Below are 17,154 nucleotides of genomic sequence, written 5' to 3'. Positions count from 1 at the left end.
TTTCTTGGCACATTTTTCTGTGTGTGCCACGGGCTTTCTTTGTGCAAAGTTACTGGTTTAATACGTTACTGATGCTGTTACCGTTATCATCATCATTCTGTTGCATGCCCTTCTGAATATCCAGTCAAACTAAAAATCGCTGCTAGCTTTTTCGGTGTTACGGAAAAAGTGTAACGCGAGGTGCAAACCTCCAGCTCCTGAAGGTCTCTAGTGGGGTTTCCAAACAGGAGGCTGGTAAAAGGGGGTCCTGCTGTTCTCTGCAGCAGAGCAGCTCTGCTGTTGATGGCATGGTTTGGGGGGGGGGAGAGGTCTCTGAGGTTCCCATGTCTAGAGGAGGAGAAACGTCATGGGGAGGGAGACCCAGAGCTGCCCTTGTCGCTTGGTGGGGGTGGCACAATGGGTAGGGTTGGCTGTGGGAGAAATGAACCTGAACCCAAAGAGAAAATGCAGCAGAGACCCAACAGGCTTTTATTCCATGCAGAAAGCCACAGGCTGGTATCACCTTGTGGTAAGGGAGATGCTGGTGGGGGCAAAGAGAGGTGCGTTTAGAGGTGGCCACAAGCACTTCTCCTGGCCCAGCTCCCCCTGCAGCAGCTTGTACAGCTTTCTGGATGCCTTCTTGCGACACAGTTTCCGGAAGCCGTTCAGCAGGCCGTGGTCCAGACCCACCTGGAGAAGAAGCGGGGCAAGACAGGGTGACCTATGGGACCACCCACTTGGCTGACAAAAGCGGCAGTCAGAGGCTTCAGGGAGCCCCACCGCTGCCACTTGCCCGCCTCACCTGGCACTTAGCTGCATGTCAAATCTGTTCCGAAACACCACCTCTTTGGCCCAGCCCCCCAAAGGAGACTTGGGGTCTCCCTTTGCTTGGGCTTTACAGAAGATGGCAACGAGCTTCCTCCATTTCCATTGCCAGGTATAATTTCCCAAGTCCTGCTTTCCAGACTTTATTGGCTCCTGTTACCTCCAGTAGGAAAGCCAGGAAGAAGTGGAGGGCAGCCATTCCAAGCAAGATCGCTTTGAAGCTCAGGTCGCCAGCGCTCTTCAGACGCAGGAGCGTTTGCATGAAGGTCAGCGGATAGGTGGTCAGCCAGATCATGAGGCCGCAGAGCAAGATTAAGGCAACCAAAAACAGCACTGGGGAGATGGAGATGGAGACGGGACGCGCAACGTACGTGGAGATGCAGAAGATGCACCAGGAACAACAGGCCCGCCTTATTGCTTGCCTGCTTCAGAGGAGAGCGTCTCTGGGCTACTGCCCAGAGGGACTTACCGTTGGTGTAAAGCGGCTTTCGGAAAGGGGGCCCTTTGGACACGACCACCGCCAAGATGAGGTACTGGAAGCCTGAGACGCAGAAGACCACGGTGTTCTCATAATTGGGGAGGTTTGCGGGGGCTGTGACCGTGCTGTTCAGAGGGGTGAACCTGAGAGGCAGGCAGGCAGGAGGCTGAGGGAGGCTGGGTTGATGGCAGCTCCTTCTGCCCCCGCCTCATGGCGGGGGCCAGAAGACAGGCTCACCCATAGCAGCAGCATGAGCTGGCTGAGGAACCGGGTGACCGAGCAAAGGTGGCCAGAGAGATTCCACTGCTGGCCCTCCCCTCCCCTCCCTCACCACTGCTGGGAGACGGTGATGAAATAGGCGATGACCAGGACGGCGATGATGAGGGCCGTCTGGAGGAAAAGGCTGCCCAGGACGAGAAGGCTGATCAGGGCTCCCTGCGGGCGCTTGAGGCCCAAATCCTTGGCAGGCTCGGTCTTGCCCATTAGGGCCACCATCGTGGTTGTAATGATAAGGTCGATGAACAGGAACTGCCCGTCGCTCAGGTTGGTGTTGATCTAGACAAGGGGGAGGTGGAGGGGTGGAAGAAGCGGGGGGACGCGGTGGCCTCCTTGCTGAAAAGGGCCGAGCCTCTGTGGGTTGGGGGCTCGGAGGCCCCGCGGAAGGCCAGCTCTTCGGCTGGTATCCCGTTTGTGGTCGATTGCCCCAAGAAACAGCTCCAGTCTCGGGGCATCCTGACCCTCAGATTGTTGGCAGGGGCTCCGGTCTGGTTGCAACAATCATGGTGAACCCTGGGAGGCCACAAGGCGAAAGGGCAGGAAGGAAAACGGCTGCCTTACCGTGTACAGCAGGAGCACGGAAACAAATTGCGTGAGGCTGTAGAACGCCATGTATCTGAAGATGCCGAAAGAGGTGACCAAAGAGCACCTCCCTTCCCTAAGAGGGAGAGGTGTCCAGTCATCCTTCTGGGGGAGCTGGGGTTGGGCTCGCACAGAGAGTCAACTCAGGAGAAAAATTCCTGCGCTCAGAAACTTCACCCCCGAGCAAGAAAACACTTCCTTTGTAAATGGATTTGAGAGATGCTTACGCCTCGAACGAGGCAGCAGCTTATGCCTCTTGGACTTCATGCAAAGACTTCCACTGAAGTTCCCAAGGAGTAACCAAACCAATCAGAGAGGCGGGACTTGGCCAATACACTGCCCAGACCCTGCCCCTTCCACGGACAGACAGCTGTAGGAAGACCCACGGGGCCTCATTTCTCGCAGATCAAAACTCCGTGGAAACCCCGCCCAAAGCCCAAGTTTGCTTTGGCCCCACCACTCTTGGAATGGACACTGTCAGCTTTGACTGAGGGAAAGGGTCCCCCTGCTTCCTAGTTCTGGGAGGCAGCCCAGAGGGAAAAATTAAGTCCGGCTTCTTGGTGGCAAGTCCTCCCATACTTCAGACACCCGTTGCTTGACCAAGGGTTCAAAGGCTGGAAAGTGGTTGATGCAGCTTCCTGCAAAGCTGCAAGATTTGAATTACCCTCTCCCAAAGAAGTCAGCAAGATTCCCAACCCATTTCAGGGAAAGGAGGATCCGGACAGGAGTCGCTGTGCCTCCAGAGAACAGGGGCCGTTGATCCGGTCACATGCGGCTCCTGAAGAGGCAGGCCCATCTCGCCTACCTGATGGCAATGGGGACGCACTCGATGTTGGCCACTTGGGAAGTGAACGGCGATGCCGCAGAGGCCTCTGCTTCAGAGAGAGAGATCCCCACATCCGCTGCCTTCAGGGCCCCGCAGTCATTGGCGCCATCCCCGCACATGGCCACACAGTAGCTGCAGGCAACACAGGCCGGTTGTTCCCTAAAGCGAAAGACCGATTCCCGTCCACCCTCGCTCTCTTCTCCGACAAGGAAACACCCAGACTCAAGCATGGTTAGTACATTTCAGCCAACAACCTCCAGCCAACCCAGCGGGCCGCAACTCCCGCTGCTTTATCACTTGCTCTGCTGCTTTTCTTTTCTCCCTGAATGCAGCGGGAGTGCCAGCCACTCTCAGTCTCGCCGGCCAAGTCCTCATTTGGCCATGAAGCCTCCCGGGCTTCAGGTTCACCGGAAAGGGTCTGTTTAGGCGCAGGTTCTCTGCATGCTTCCACTCCCCCTCCCTTCCTTTCTCTCTCTCCCACAAGAGGGATGCGGGGAAATCTTGCCACCGGCCCCCATACTTACTTCAGATTTTGCAAATGCTCAACCAGCCGTGTTTTCTGGTCAGGCAACATCTGTGCAAAAATAGTGGTTTGGACTAATATCTGCAGAAGACGACAAGAGGGGGTGAGCTGGGCCACTGCCCTTCTGGGAATGGGAAGCAACCAGGATGATCAGAGGAGCTGCTGCCACAGAGAAAGACGCTTCTGGGGAGAGCTGAGAGGGAGAGATGCCGTGCCCTTGCTGGCAGAGGGCCCTGGCTAAATCCAGCACCCCTGGCCAGCATGCCCAGTGGTGGCTCACTCGCCCCTCCCATCAGCCCAGTGCCAGAAGGCAGGCCGTTCGCAACAGCCCTGGGGGAAGAGCTGCCTCTTGACCGGGAACAGCCAGGTCCCACCAGAAGGGCTGGCTGGCCGGCCTGAGGAGGAAAGGGGCAAGCGGACTGGTTCCTGCCCCCCAGCGTTACCTTGGGCAGGAGATCTGGAAAGCACTCGCAAAGGACTGCGAAGGATTTCCCGTTCAAGGCAAACGAGCACGCCTGCTGCTCCTGGAAGCTGCTACCCTGCTGGTGCGCATCCTGCAACAGTCCAGCCCCCTTTTCATCTGCGCTCACCAGCATGTTGGCACCAGCCTTTCAGTGGGCTTCCTCCCCACACCTCCCTCCCTCCCTCATGCCCCCGTGTGGACATCCATCCTGTCCAAGATCCAGATCCCTTCCCCTTCTTTCTAGAAGGAGACGTTGGGCGTGGCTTGCTTCCCCCAGGGCCGGCAGCTGGGGATGGGCACGACCAAAGCAGCTGCCTGCAGAGTGGCTGGCGGGCTGTCCCGACCTGATGACCAGACTGGCAAGGGAGAGACTGGCCCTTCCCCCAAAGAGCCACACAGACAACTGCAGCCTGAGGAGCAAGCAGACAGACGGGCCAGCAAGGGCCAAGGAGGGTTTAGCTGGGAAGAACTCTGACCTCGACGTGCTCTGCAGGGGCATCCGAAGGAATGAAGGTGAGGGCGGCTAGCTTGCCACAGCTGGGAGACGCGGCATTCACGAACACCACACGCTCCTGCGCCTCCAGCATTTGACAGCTCCTTGCCACATTCACTGCTGTGAGCATGTTGTCCCCTAACACCCAAAGGGAAAAGAGACCTGAGCCTCCCGGCCAGAAGCCATTTGTGGCGTTCCCACAGTGCAGGGCCTTCCTTGCAGGCAGAAGAGGGTGATCCCTCCCTGCCTGCTGGCCCCTTCCCCCTTTTTGTTACCTGTGACCATGATGGTTCGGATCCCTGCACTGCGTAGCACATGGATAACTGGTGCCGTCTCGGGCTTGAGGACATTCTTCAGGACCAGGAGCCCAAGGAAGATCATGTCTTTCTCCATGTGATCTCTGCTTGCCCAAGGAGAAAGTGTCCATCAGCGGGCCCCTCTGCAGGACCCAGGGAATTCTACAGTCATTCATGGATAGGGGGGGGGGGGCTGGCACAGCTGCCCTGCCCCGTGCTGAAATGCAGCTTACAGCCTCTGTCCAGGCCCTGCTTGAGTGCGCCCACATAAGGGGCGCTTGGTTGCCCTGGTCAGTTGGCTGCCTTCCTGCAATTAAATCCCACACGCAGCACTCCTGGAGGAGGGAGGACGGCTCCTTGCCTGGTCATCCCTTTTCCAGCCCAAAGACACCCTGGCTCCCTCGGCCTCTCCTTGCAAGGGTTAGTTTCCAGCACCTGGCTTGGGTTCGTGGCCTTTCCTTGCAGAGTGTCGTGCTGGGCCCCAAGGAAGTGTCTGGAGCATGAGCAGGTCTCAGCTTTTCCTGGGTGCAGAGGCTTCTACCTCACCTCCTGGACACACTTCCAGGCGCCTTTTTGGAACTGCATCAACCCTAACCCTAGCCTGACCTGAATTGTTCTTACACCGGTGGGGAGGAGGGCAGAACTGGATGCAGCGTTTGAACTGGATTCTAAGCAATGCAGAATATATAATGGTAATTACTTTTGAAATTGTGTTGCCGTGGATGAAGTTTACATTGCACTTGGCTGCACAGCAACCTCCTCACAAGCTGGTTCATGTCATGCTTGTAATGAACTATGGTTCCACAATCTCTTTTGCACATTCCAGGTGTCGCTCAACCTGTGTGTGCACTTTATCTCTCCTGCCTCCAGTGAACAATTCTGCCTTTCTCTCTGTTCAGTGGTGAATTTCAGGCCATTTCTCTAAGATAAATGTCATTAGATTTTGCTGCTATCTCATCAGGTGCGTCATCTATATGGTAAGTGTTCTCTCCATTGATTTTTCTTCATTTAATGAGAACGTTAATGGTCACAGGGCTCCAGCATGCCACCGATACGTTTGGCCAGAGACGACTGATGAGCACGTGCTCAGGGTGGCTTCTATGCTGTCCCACACTTAATTATCTTGGTCACCAAAATGTCACGGGTACTTCGATGACTGTTTTGCTGAGGTTAAGACTGTGGTCTTCCCATAGCCGCCTGAGAAAGTCACCCAAAGAGTGCAGCGGAGAGTTTGCCAGGGAGAACTCCAGAACCCAGGCTGGTATGACAGAAGGAGATGGAGACCCACCCTCCCGCCCACTCACCTGGTCACATTCTGGGCTTCTTCAAAGGTCCCCACAGCCACAGAGGGCTTATAGGCGAGCCCCAGAACACGGAATCCACTGCTCGTGAGCTGATGCAACTCTCGGGAAAAGTCCTGCGGGACTGCAAGGCCGAGAGAGGAGGGCGGCCATTTAGGGAGAGGGAAACCCTCTCTCGCAGAATGTGAAGGGGGGGCCACCCTCCTGTCCACTTGGTGGGGACGTGCCGGGCCCCACTCCCAGCCCCCCTCTGGGGGAAGGCAACGCCTAACTCCTTGGCCAAACACACTCCTCTGGGATGAACCAGACCAAGGGCAGGCGGTCAGACAGAGCAAGCCTAGGAGGAGCACAGACACCTGATTCGCTCTTGCAGAGGCTGGCCACCGTCTCCGGAGCTCCCTTCATGAAAGCTTCCACGGGACTCTGGCCTGGAGCCTTCCCCAGGACACTCATCCTCCGCAGAGCTGAAGAAAACGGGAAGCGGCGGAGGATGGCCATGGGAACGGCGTGCTTCTGTGGAGGAGACGCAACAGCTGAGCCCCCGAAAGCAGCCTGGAGAATGGGATGGTCTCTGGGGGGGGCCAGCTCCTGCTCAGCATCTCGCCTCGCCAGGCGGGTGAGAGAGAGCAGGCCGGGCCTTCGTCCTCTGGATGCTCTGCAAACCTCCTTTGCCCAGACTGCCTTCTGCACTGCACTCGGCCCCTTACAAGAAAGGTCGCAGCCACAGCGTCCTGTCCCTTTCCCCTGTTGCGAGAGAGGCTGGGGGCTCACCGTGCTGGGAGGCGGCTCTCTCGGGAGTGGAGGAGCCACGACAAGCAGGGCCTTGGTCCCAAAATCCTGGGCCAGGCAGGCCTCCACCTCGGGCCCTTCGGTTTCCACCAGAGACTGGAAAAAGCAAAGAGGAGGCTGAGAGGGGCAGCTGCCCTGCCCTCTGTGGCTTTCCTGCATGGCTGAGAAGGCAGGAGGGGCTGCCTGGTCCTGTGAGAAGCAGGCCTGACCCTTGAGAGACTCCAGTCTGACTCTTGGCAACAGGAATGGGGAGCAGGGCTGAGGGCGGCAAAGATGACAGGATGCTTTTCCCCTCCGGAGAAGACAACGACCAAAAGGGCCAGTGGCTGGAACCGGAGTCACGTACAACGTGGGCAAGTGCCGATTCCTCCCCCTTCGGCAAACGGAACGAACCCCTCACCCTTTCTTCTGTTTTTGAGCACATTGGAGCATATGGTCAAACTGACAGGCACCCTGGAAATGGGTGTCCCCGTTCCCCACGTTTCTTCCTCACCCATCCAGTAGACTCCAGCATCCGGAGATCCACCGGGTCACCCACAGGCAGATCTCCAAGCAGAGAGAGTGTGTGGCACGTGGCCAGGCAGCGGAGCAGTGGCCCGTCAGCCAGGTAGCGCAGCTCGTGGACAATGGGCAGGAAGGTGCCACTGGCCTGGGGAACCACTCCCCAGACGTCCATGCCATCAGCAGTGAGGGTCCCTGTCTGGGAGGAAGCCCCGACCGAGTCAGAGTGCAGCCGGGATCCCTGGCCGGGCAGCCCGGGCCCAGCACCCTTCCTGGGGCCTCACCTTGTCAAAGCAGACCAGGCGCACCTTCCCACAGAGGTCGATGCGCTGGGGACTGACGCAGAAGATGCCCTGGCGTTTCAGTCGGCTCTGGGCGTACATGGTGCCCATTGTCATTGCGGCTGGCAAGGCCGGCGGGACAACCACGGTCACAATGTCCAGAGCACGGAGGGCTATCAACCACCCAGAAACCTGCCAATGGCGACTGCGTGAGAAACTGTGATTGGCATAGTGGCCTCCCAGCTATCCAGAAGTGATGACAGATTGGAACAATTGCATTAAGATCCTTTGTGATGTTCAGCGCCAAAGCTGCCAGATGGGGAAGGGCAGCCACATCCCATCCCATTTAAAAAGTGCTGCTCGAGTTGGCCTGGAACCCAGACCTGCTGACATCCTTGCCATCTTAGGGCTGATTGCAGGTGCCCCCGATAGCGGAGATCTGATGAGTGGTTGGCCAAAGAGGGCCTCTTCCCTTGTGGCTGCCACACGAAGGCATTTGGTCACCCAAGATGTGAGGGCTGCACATTCCAGTGCACAGACCGTCCATCATCTGGAGCAGTTCTGAGCTGGAGGCCTGGGTGTAGGTGGTAGTGGTGGGGTGGGGTCTCCAAGGCCCTAAGGCACTGGACTTACCTGGTTCCTCCTCAAGATGATGATGCTGTAGACAGTTCCAATAGCGGCTGGAGGAAAGAGAAATAAAAGTCTTGGGACCCCAGCAAACAAGGCCAAACAAGCATCGAAGGAGCCGACAGAAACCCACGAGGGCAGAGCTGAAGCTGGTGGCACCATCCGTGCCTTGCAGAAGAACATCGGCAAAATAAGCCGTCCCAAAGAACTTCTAGCTGGAGGAGGAGGAGGAAAGCACAAGACCCAAAAGGCGGGAGGTGGCTGGAGGCGGGAGGGCCCAGCAGGTCCTCGGCTGCGGTAGAAGCAGGAGAGCTTTCTGTGCCACGTGGGATGTGCTGAGGACGGAGGATGGTGACGGCAGCAGCTGGTTTTATTCAAGCTTCTGGTAATGCGGTAAGGCTATCCCTGCAGAAACTAATGGATTTATATCCCAGATACCTAACTGTATGTACTTAGAGTAAGTCAGAGGGCCAACAAAGCTCCAGACGAGCTGCTGGGTGATGAACGCAATGAAGCTGTCTGCATTTCCTAAGCACTGTCTGTGATCATGCCCTGTGCGCGATAGTGGTAAGCACCCTGACCTGGTCCTGACTCCTGAGATGGAAGTATTTTGAAGCCACGGAGGATGGCATCTTTTTGCATCTCTAAAACTGGAGCTCCCTCAAACTATAAGAAGCAGTTGGTGCCTTTTCGTATCTTTTGAAACCGCGTGTCAACTTACCCAAGATTGCAAGGAAGGTGACAAACTTCCATGCATCATTATGCAATCTGAGCTTCAGTGGCTTGGGGTGAAGGAGGGAGCTGATGAGGTCCCCTTTGGCTGTGCAAAAGCCTGGAGGAGGGAGAAGAGAGGAAGCGGGCTGGCGTGAGACCAGGCGTGGGCAGCAGGCGGGAGCAGGCAAAGGAAAGTGGAACGCAGTGTGGGGGAGAACGCATTTGTGATGTGCGCACCTCATGCACAAAGAGCTCAGGGCAAAGGTGCCCTGGGAAGCTAGGATGGATCCGACTCTTGTTGATCCGTTTGCAATTAGCCCTGACGTTTTGATGCAAGGGGTTGGCAGGAAAAAAATACCTGAGATGCAGCTGAATTACTTGTCACAGACTACCAATGGCTGCAGCTCCCACCAGTTTAATTAGGAAGCAAATTAGAAAGAACATGGTTGTTTCTTACTCCTCTCCCCATGCCTGGCTTGGGGTCACTCGTTTTTCAGACCCAGCAAGCCCTCCTGTGAAATGAGAAGGCAAGCCAGTTGTTTGGACCGTATCTTTGTGTTCATGGAGCTCTGAGTTCAAAACTCTGCACTGTGCTCCCTCGCCTGCACAGCTCTTCCAATGAAAAGCTAACGGAACCGAGTGGGTTGAACCACACACAGCTCTGGGGGTGAATCGTAGGACTTTGGCTGAAACACAAATGTATCCGACAAGCTGGAAGTCTGCCCACTCTTGCGCTACACGATGGCGGTGGCCACCCCAGGTAACGGCCGTTCAACTTTTGCAGCGCAACTCTGCGAGAAGAGGACAGACTCACCCACAGGAAGCACCGTTGCCATGCTGTCCACATGTCTGGCTGTCCACGGAGACCCCCGAATTACTCCTGCTGTTTTGACTTGCCTCGCGGGACCACCAGATGGCCTCCCTGGCCGCTCTCTGGTGCAGGCTTGGGGAAGCATCCTGAACCACACTCACCGGTACGGGTCACAACCGCAAGGAGGTCAGCGTCTCCGTAGGATCGGGCCTGGATGACCTGCGTCCCGCAGAACAGGGTGTGTCGCTTGTGATCTTCGGAGGAGTAGGTGGTGCTGGCCACTTCCGGGCCTTTGGGCAAGGGCGTCTTCAGGACAGGCGTGCTCTCCCCTAGGAAAAAGCAGGTGGGTTGCTGAGGAGCTCCAAGGAAAATGGCATGTTAAATGTAACATCGAGGCCTTGAAAGCATGCTGAGCCAGCCGGTGCCAGAGTGCCACCGAAGACCCCCAGGCAGGAATGCCCCAAACGGCAGCTGCCTGGGGAGTGGGGCTGACCAGGGGCTGGCGGGCCAGCTGCCCCCAAGCTGTCTGGGGCTTTAAAGGAACGTGAAGCCTCGGCCCACCCCCCTCCCCACCGCCCCCGGCTCACCAGTCAGAAGGCTTTCGTTCACCACGCACTCGCCATTCAGCACCGCGGCATCGCAGGGAACCAACATCCCCTCTGGAGAGACCACCAGGACGTCTCCTGGCACGAGGTCCGTGGAACTCACCACCGCTCTCTCTGTTGCCCAAGGAAGGAAGGAGGTCAGTCCATGCCAGCTCCCGGAAGCTGCATCTCCCTTGTCAGGAGTGGTGGGAGGGGCTCGTTCTGGGCAGCTGATTGGACTATCCTGTTTGGGCACCATAGTCGGGAGGGACCGGGTTGCGGGTTAATGCTGTTTCAAGCCGGTGCCTGATTTCCCGGCTGTTGCTGCATGCAGCTCCCAAGACCAAGGGGCTGCTTGGACACACCTCATCCTTGGCCCCCCAGAAGGGGCAAACAGATACCAAGACGGCATGCGACAGGAAGGAAAAAAAGGCAGACAAGTGTGCAACGGAGAAGCACAATCTAGCAGAATGACGGGAATCTTCCCTCAATGGATGGCCCGGTTGAGGAGGAGAGCCCGTTCACGACTCAAACCTTCAGGTGGGAGCTGCACTTGACCTCAGTTGGGCTGCCTGAGAGATCAACGCGCATTGCTCGCGGCTCCTCACTCACCTCCAGAAGCTCGGCAGATCTGCACGCTGATCACCACCTTGGCCATGTCCCGGAGAGTCCTGTTTTGCTGAAGGGACCAAGGTATCTGTGAGAGCACCCGCAGGAGCAGAGCAGCAGGAGGGGTTCAGGGCCTCTGTCACCCCCCCAGCCCCGTTCCTGCTGCTGTGGCAGACCTGAGCAGCAGGGCGGACTCACGGGTTAAATGGGAACGTGGGGTTGTGGCCAGCACCCACCTTTCTCGTCACGTAGAGAGAGAGACCGATCGAGATGATGGAAATGAAGAAGATGCAGGCAGCGTAGGAATAATATTCTTCACAGATCCATAAGGTGATGCTTAACGCTTGGAAAAGGTAGAAGAGGTTCAAGATCTGCAAGATGGGGGGAGGACAGGAAGTGGGCAAGTTTAAGACTTCATCAGTACTTCGGCCTTTGTTGTTTGGGTCTCTGCAGAGACCCCCCCACCCTTAGTGATTGAGCCCCCACTGGCATACAGGGTGGGACAAACGGGAAAGCCTCTCCCTGTGGAGAACATCCTGAGATTTAGGAAAAGGGCCTGCTGATGCTCTTCATGCTCTCCGCTTTGAGAACTACAGAACACCTTCAAAAGGGACTGGAATATTCGTAATTCATGAAATAGTAACCCAAACTCTTTTGGACAATTTACCATTCCACCAAAACTTCAGAAGGACCCCTTTTTAATTTCTTTTTTTAATTTTTAATTTTCATCTTTGTAATCTCTTTGTTTGATTGTTGTGAGCTGCCCAGAGTTGTTGAGAGTCAGGTGGCACACAAGTTTAATGAATTATTTTTGTGGTTGTTCTCCCTGTTGTAGAGCCAGACACACAGGGAGAGAAGGGGAACCCTCTCTCGGCACCCTTCTGAGCAAGGAAAACATCGAAGTGGGCCAGCCCCTACTGACCGGTGTTGCCTGAAGACGGCAACAGCAGGCTGAACTGCGGCTTACCTCATCCACCAGCAGCCGGATGTACGACTTCATTGGCACGTCAATCAGGTTTGGTCCGTAAATCCTCTTTCTGTCAAGGGGGAGGGTACCAGGAACACACACACTAGTTTTAGGAAAGCTGCGGTCATCTGATGACCAAAAGCCCACTTCAGCCAGTCATTGTCTTCAAAAATCAAAGATTTAGTTTAAAAATGCGGAACCCCCTTCCCATCAGCTTCCTGCTAGTTTCTCATATTAAAAAGAGTTTAAACATAAGATTGTGGGGACTCTGACGAAAGGGAATTTGACAGCTACTATCCAGCTCTTAAGAAGCTCAGTGTAAACAGCCCACGAGTGTCCAGTTCCTGAAACGGGACAAGACCACAGCAACCCCCTCCGGGCCAGCTGAACCTGCTACTGTGCTGGGAGAGGGAGGCCGCCGAAGTGGGGAGACCGCTCTGGGAGTGGCCGCTGGACCCTGGGCAGCTTGGCTGAGGAGGCTGGATACTTGTCAGATCCCCTGATCAAAGGTTTCACAGAAACCCTTATCAGGGCATCTCCCATCATGTCATTCCCGAAGGTTGCAGGATGGGACCGGCGCGTGAAGTTGGAGTGTAAGGGGTTGTTTTGGCTGTGGAGCACATCAAGGACGTGAGGTTGACAGGAATACCATCTGGATGGGAGGGGGAGTGACATGCTTCGTGGGAAAGGGGACTAGCTAAGGGAATGTAGTTTAAAGTAGGTTTTGGCGGGAAGTCTTTATTCGCAGCTTGTCTTCTGTACCGTTTATTAGGCTTCATTAAAACAGTTCAAAGAAATCGTGGGCCAGTCTTGCAAGATCTTGTCTTTCAAACCACCCCCAAATTGGGTTACTGCAGTGCTAAACAAGGGAAATACTTTTCCCCTGGAACAGCCACCCCCCTCTCCAAACGGAGGGCTGCGTTTCCTTGCCTGGCCAATTGCTCCTGGGTGCTCAGGCCACAGCGGGAGAGATGGATGTCGGAGCACGTCCAAGCTTCGTCCAGCGTGCTGCAAAATACAGAGAGAGAAAGGCATGGGCTGCGTTTGCTCTGGGAGGCTGGGAGCTGGCTGGCCCATAGCCCTGAAGGCCCAGAGGCTGCTTCGCTTGCGAGCCACTCCTCACCTGGCCCTGCAATAGGCCTGCCGCTCTTCCACCCAGAGGTAGCGCACGCCCTCAAAGAAGTAATAGCGAAGAACGTTTCTCTGGAGGGAGAGGGACGAGTTATGAAAGGCTCCTGCGGCAGCTGAAGCGGCAGCAAAAGAGCAGGGGGCGGGGAAGGGGCCCGGACTGTCCAAGGGGCTGGCCCCGGTTGGAGCGCCTGCCGGGGAAGCAGCCGCTTCGTCTGTCTGGGCTGCTCTGTGCCGCAGCATGGACGGCCTCTGCGTCAATGCGGAACCGGGGCCATCGCCTGAGCTTTGGGGGGATGTGCCCGTTTGCAGGGCAGCCTAGTCGGGAGGCCGTGTTGATGAGCTGCTACAAAGGGATCGGGGTCATCCAGCCTGGGGGTGCTGACCTCTTCCTTCCGGTGCAGCTGCATTGTGTCCCGGATTCCTGTTTGGCTGTCTGAAACGCCCACAGCAATACTGCTCCTCCCATCGTCTCTTCCGGGCTCGAGGCTTCCCAAGAAAAGGAGAAAGGAGAAATCCCAGCAGTCAGGGAGGTGATGGCCTGTCTCTTTTACAATGAGGCTCTGAGCCTGTGCCCGCAACCATGTGAGGCCAGGAGCAGGCGCAGGGGCAGACCGAGGAATGCGACGCAACACCCCAGCTCTTTCAACCCAAGGCAGGGTTAAGGCTGGGGTGGCTGCCCGCAGAAGCGTCATTCCCAGGTCCCCACTACTCCTCTCACCTCCACACGAAGTTGCCTTGCAGGTCTCCGTATTTGCAGAGCCCCCCCTACATCCTGATGCCAGGTGCAGCCCCGCCACTCGCTGTAATGGCTCCCCCAGCCCCCTTCATTCAGGGCCACGGGAAGTCTTGCTCACCTGCTTTCCTCTGTCTGCTCCATTCGGACCCTGGCCGTGAAATGCTGTCCCAGCTGATCCTAGAAGGAAACGGCAGCAGCTGCTTAGGGGAGAAGAGTCCATCTGGCATGTGGAAGAGCCAGGATCTTCTCAAATGCCGTGGGAGCCCACGTTTCTGCCAGAATTGCCCAGACGCCCGCTCCGGTGCCCAAGCCAGCTCAGGTCCACCTGGCCCCATCGCTTACTTGGATGACCACCCAGTCTGCCTGGCGGAGGGGGCAGCGAGTGCACTTGGCACGGACTTCCAGGTGTGGCTTCCAGTGAAAGAGGATGAGGGGGGCCCCCAGCGTGAGCACAGAGAGCAAGTGGCAGAGGACAATCTTCCATGTCGTTCTCCGGTAACCCGTCACTTCCTAGGGAACGAAGAAGCAAGATAGGCAGGAAAAACAGGGAGACGTCTAAAGGCAAGGGATTCCTTTTCCCGCCACCAAGGGACGCCAAGCGACCACGGCATCTCTGGAGGAAAGACTGACTCCGGCGGCTGGGTGTGTGTCTTGGGTCCCGTTGGGCTGACCGTTGAGGAACCGAGGACACTGGCAGTGCCTTTTGCCACCTCATTGCAGGAGAATGGGGGCACACTTTCTGGTGAAGCCCGACGTCTCCACATAACGCAGCAGCTGGAAATGCTGCCTCTCCGCCAGGGAGAGCTTTATCCCTCCTGAATCGCAGAAACCCTTTGATACGGAAGACGTACAAAAAGCACATTCATCGCGATAGGCGTCCTACTGACCCCCAGGTGTCCCGCTTGTTCATCACCCCAGCCCCTCCCTTTGCAAGAGCAGAGGAGCGTCCCCGAGAAGCACCGGAAGAAGGCCGCCCCCCAGTTCCCTGCACCCGGCTGCTGCAGCGACTCTCTCCTCGGGCCCTCACGCTCCCGCCTCCCCGGGCCTCCAGGCGCCCTGTCCGGAGACGCTCTTCTTACTGTAGAGGGCGCGGAGGGGCTCTGCTCCAGGGAGTGGTAGTTCAGGTGCTGGTCCCCCGGCAGGCTGCTGCGACCTGACCAAGGAGAGGAAGCCAAAATCTCAGCACCGCCTCAGGCAGAGCTCAGGATGCCTTGCTCTTTGCTTGACAGTGACTTTAGACTGAAGACACACTTTTTTGAGTCCTGCCTAAGGCAACGCTTCCTCCTTATTGTCGCTATGAGGTAGCAAAGCAGGCCTGATTTTCAGTGGAGGAGGCCAACAACCAAAGAACAATTAGGGTGCAGAGGAGCGAGGAAGAAAGGCTTGCTGTGTGACCCTGGGGATCTGTGTGTTGAATCCCGTCAGCCTCTTTCAAAGAGCGGTGGCTCCAGTCGGGGGAAAGAGGAAGTTAAAGATAAAAAACACAAGACACCCCACACGCTCCCCAAACCAAACGCAAACATACTTCAACGCCTAAGATAAAGGGAGCGTTTACTCCAAACCCCCCCCCCCAATGCTTGTGGGATGCAGGGGACGCGGGGAGGAGCTGGACCGCTGGGAGTTGGGCTCCGCTCCCCCCCCCCCGCCTCCTTGCTCTCTTCAACCCCTTCCCCTTACCTGATAAGATCCTGGCACGCTCGGCAGCCTCCATTGGACAGTCCAGCCTTTCCAAACATCCTCAAGGGAACTGGGTTCTTACGCCCATTGGTGGCTAGCAACACGGAGTCGGGAAGCCCGGACAAGCGATTCTGCTGTGGGAGATGCGTCTCTCGGTGTTAGGCGTGGCAAATGGCCCCGGCGGCGCCTGCCTTCTCCTTCGTGGGGTTTCACAGCTGGGGGCTGAAGCAAACCCTTTGGTCAGGTTTGCTCGGCATCCCTCTCAGGCCCCGGCCCCGGCCCCGGCCCCCTCGCGTGCCCAGGACTTCCCGAAGGATCGGTGCGCCAGAGGCCATCCGGGGCCTGTGCGGGTGAAGAGCGGTGAGCAGAAGCCGCCCGGAGCGCAGGAGGCCGGCGGGGTGGCGATCGGCGAGCGGAAGGAGGGGAGAGGCGACCAGGGCCATGCCACGCCATGCCACACAAGAGGATCGAGGACGCCTCGTGTGGTCGGGAACTGTCGCGGCCCCCCGCGGAAAATCGGGAAAGCCGATTTCCAGCTGCGCCGTGCAGGGGGAGGAGCGCACGAAGTCATCTCGGAGGACGACCAGCAGCGAGGGCTCGTTGGAGGGCCACGGCCGGCGCTGGGGGCCTTGTCACAGCCACACCCTTGGACTCCCGCCCAGCCCCCTCGGCTGGAAGGGGGAAGGCGAGGGAGCCCTTCCCGGATCTGCTGCCTGCACCCGCTTCTCCGGGGGCAGCGGCGGCCTCCCCAGCCCGACCCCCGCTGCGGTCGGGCAAAGCCCCCGCCGCCTCACCGATGGGCTCCTCCTTGCTGCTCGCCTCCGCCGACGCCCGGCCGCTTGTCCCGCGATCAGGAGCGAGGGAGAAGGCGGCGCGCCGAGAAGATCCGGAGGGGAAGGCGGCAGCCGGTCTCCCGTGACCGAAACCGCCCGCAGGAGGTCCCGGGCGCCGCCCGCACGCCAAGAAGGCAGGGCAGGCGGGCCCCGCGAGAGGGTGCCCCGGACTAGGGCAGCCGCCGAAGCCTGCCTGCCTGCCCGGTGGCCGCGGCTGCAGGACGCGGACAACTCCGCTGGCCCGAGAGGCTGCCCGGCGAGCGGGAGGGGCGCGGGGCGACTTCGGAACCCTCCGCAGCGGCTGATCGCGGGGGGGCGGTGCCCGGCGCTCGCGGAGGCTGCCGGGAGGAGTAGTCCTAGCCGAGTCGGAGGAGGGCCCCTCGCAGAAGGGCAGCGCTCCTTCCCGCCGCCCGGAAAGCCGAGCGGAGCCTCTCCTCTAAAACGGTTGCTCGGCAGAGCGCCGCGGACGCCGCTGTCCCCTGCCCGAGAGTCTCCCCTGCGCTCGCTGTCTGCACTTGTTCGTGTGTCGGCATGTTCCGTACCCACCTTTACACTAAACTCCTCCCCCCAAAACCGTGTTGCAAATCGTATACCCAATCCAGACAGTCGCAGGGCAAGCCTGAACCGTATGTGGGTCCCCTCCATCATTTCATGCTCCCAACATGATGATGTTGGCAACCGGCCCTTATTAAACATTCTCTGAGCCTCTGATGAACACTTTGTGGAATTAATCTCATATATGCAAAGCAATTAATATTCCCTAAGACCCTTTCCAACTTGTTAACCTGTGGTATTCCAACTCTTGTTCCCACGTTCTTGCAAATGACTGAAAGAGCTTCCCTTGCTTGAACA

At 57.6% G+C, this 17,154-nt stretch overlaps 1 protein-coding gene across 1 annotated transcript; it reads right to left on the bottom strand.

The window, feature by feature from the left end:
* Window positions 1-408: 408 nt before the first annotated feature.
* Window positions 409-16,372, bottom strand: ATP13A2 (ATPase cation transporting 13A2). Its single transcript, XM_063317612.1, has 30 exons — window positions 16,264-16,372; window positions 15,470-15,691; window positions 14,872-14,945; window positions 14,135-14,302; window positions 13,911-13,969; window positions 13,440-13,542; window positions 13,049-13,128; window positions 12,856-12,933; window positions 11,926-11,995; window positions 11,195-11,329; window positions 10,962-11,028; window positions 10,353-10,484; window positions 9,927-10,094; window positions 8,962-9,072; window positions 8,247-8,293; window positions 7,617-7,805; window positions 7,325-7,531; window positions 6,814-6,927; window positions 6,399-6,555; window positions 6,046-6,166; window positions 4,721-4,845; window positions 4,429-4,583; window positions 3,933-4,043; window positions 3,491-3,570; window positions 2,946-3,098; window positions 2,120-2,216; window positions 1,614-1,837; window positions 1,274-1,425; window positions 965-1,137; window positions 409-669 (listed from the first exon to the last, which is right to left on the bottom strand). The coding sequence occupies exons 2-30, from the start codon at window positions 15,501-15,503 to the stop codon at window positions 499-501; spliced, it is 3,555 nt and encodes a 1,184-aa protein (XP_063173682.1). The 5' UTR covers window positions 15,504-15,691; window positions 16,264-16,372; the 3' UTR covers window positions 409-498.
* Between the last annotated feature and the right edge of the window lie 782 nt (window positions 16,373-17,154).

This window comes from Candoia aspera, chromosome 18, assembly GCF_035149785.1.
Source record: "Candoia aspera isolate rCanAsp1 chromosome 18, rCanAsp1.hap2, whole genome shotgun sequence".
In the NCBI taxonomy this organism is placed as follows: Eukaryota; Metazoa; Chordata; class Lepidosauria; order Squamata; family Boidae; genus Candoia; species Candoia aspera.
Note: the sequence above shows the minus strand (reverse complement) of the source record. Positions and strands in the feature narration are given on the sequence as shown.

Bases quoted from the DNA above. Each gene is read 5' to 3' on its own strand.
- ATP13A2 (XM_063317612.1), bottom strand. From the start codon at position 15,503: ATGGAGGCTGCCGAGCGTGCCAGGATCTTATCAG. The intron at 7,806-8,246 runs GTAAGTCCAGTG...CGCCATTGGCAG, and splicing joins TCATCTTGAGGAGGAACCAG to GTTTCTGGGTGGTTGATAGC. The intron at 6,556-6,813 runs GTGAGCCCCCAG...TCTCCTCCACAG, and splicing joins GAGAGCCGCCTCCCAGCACG to AAGCACGCCGTTCCCATGGC.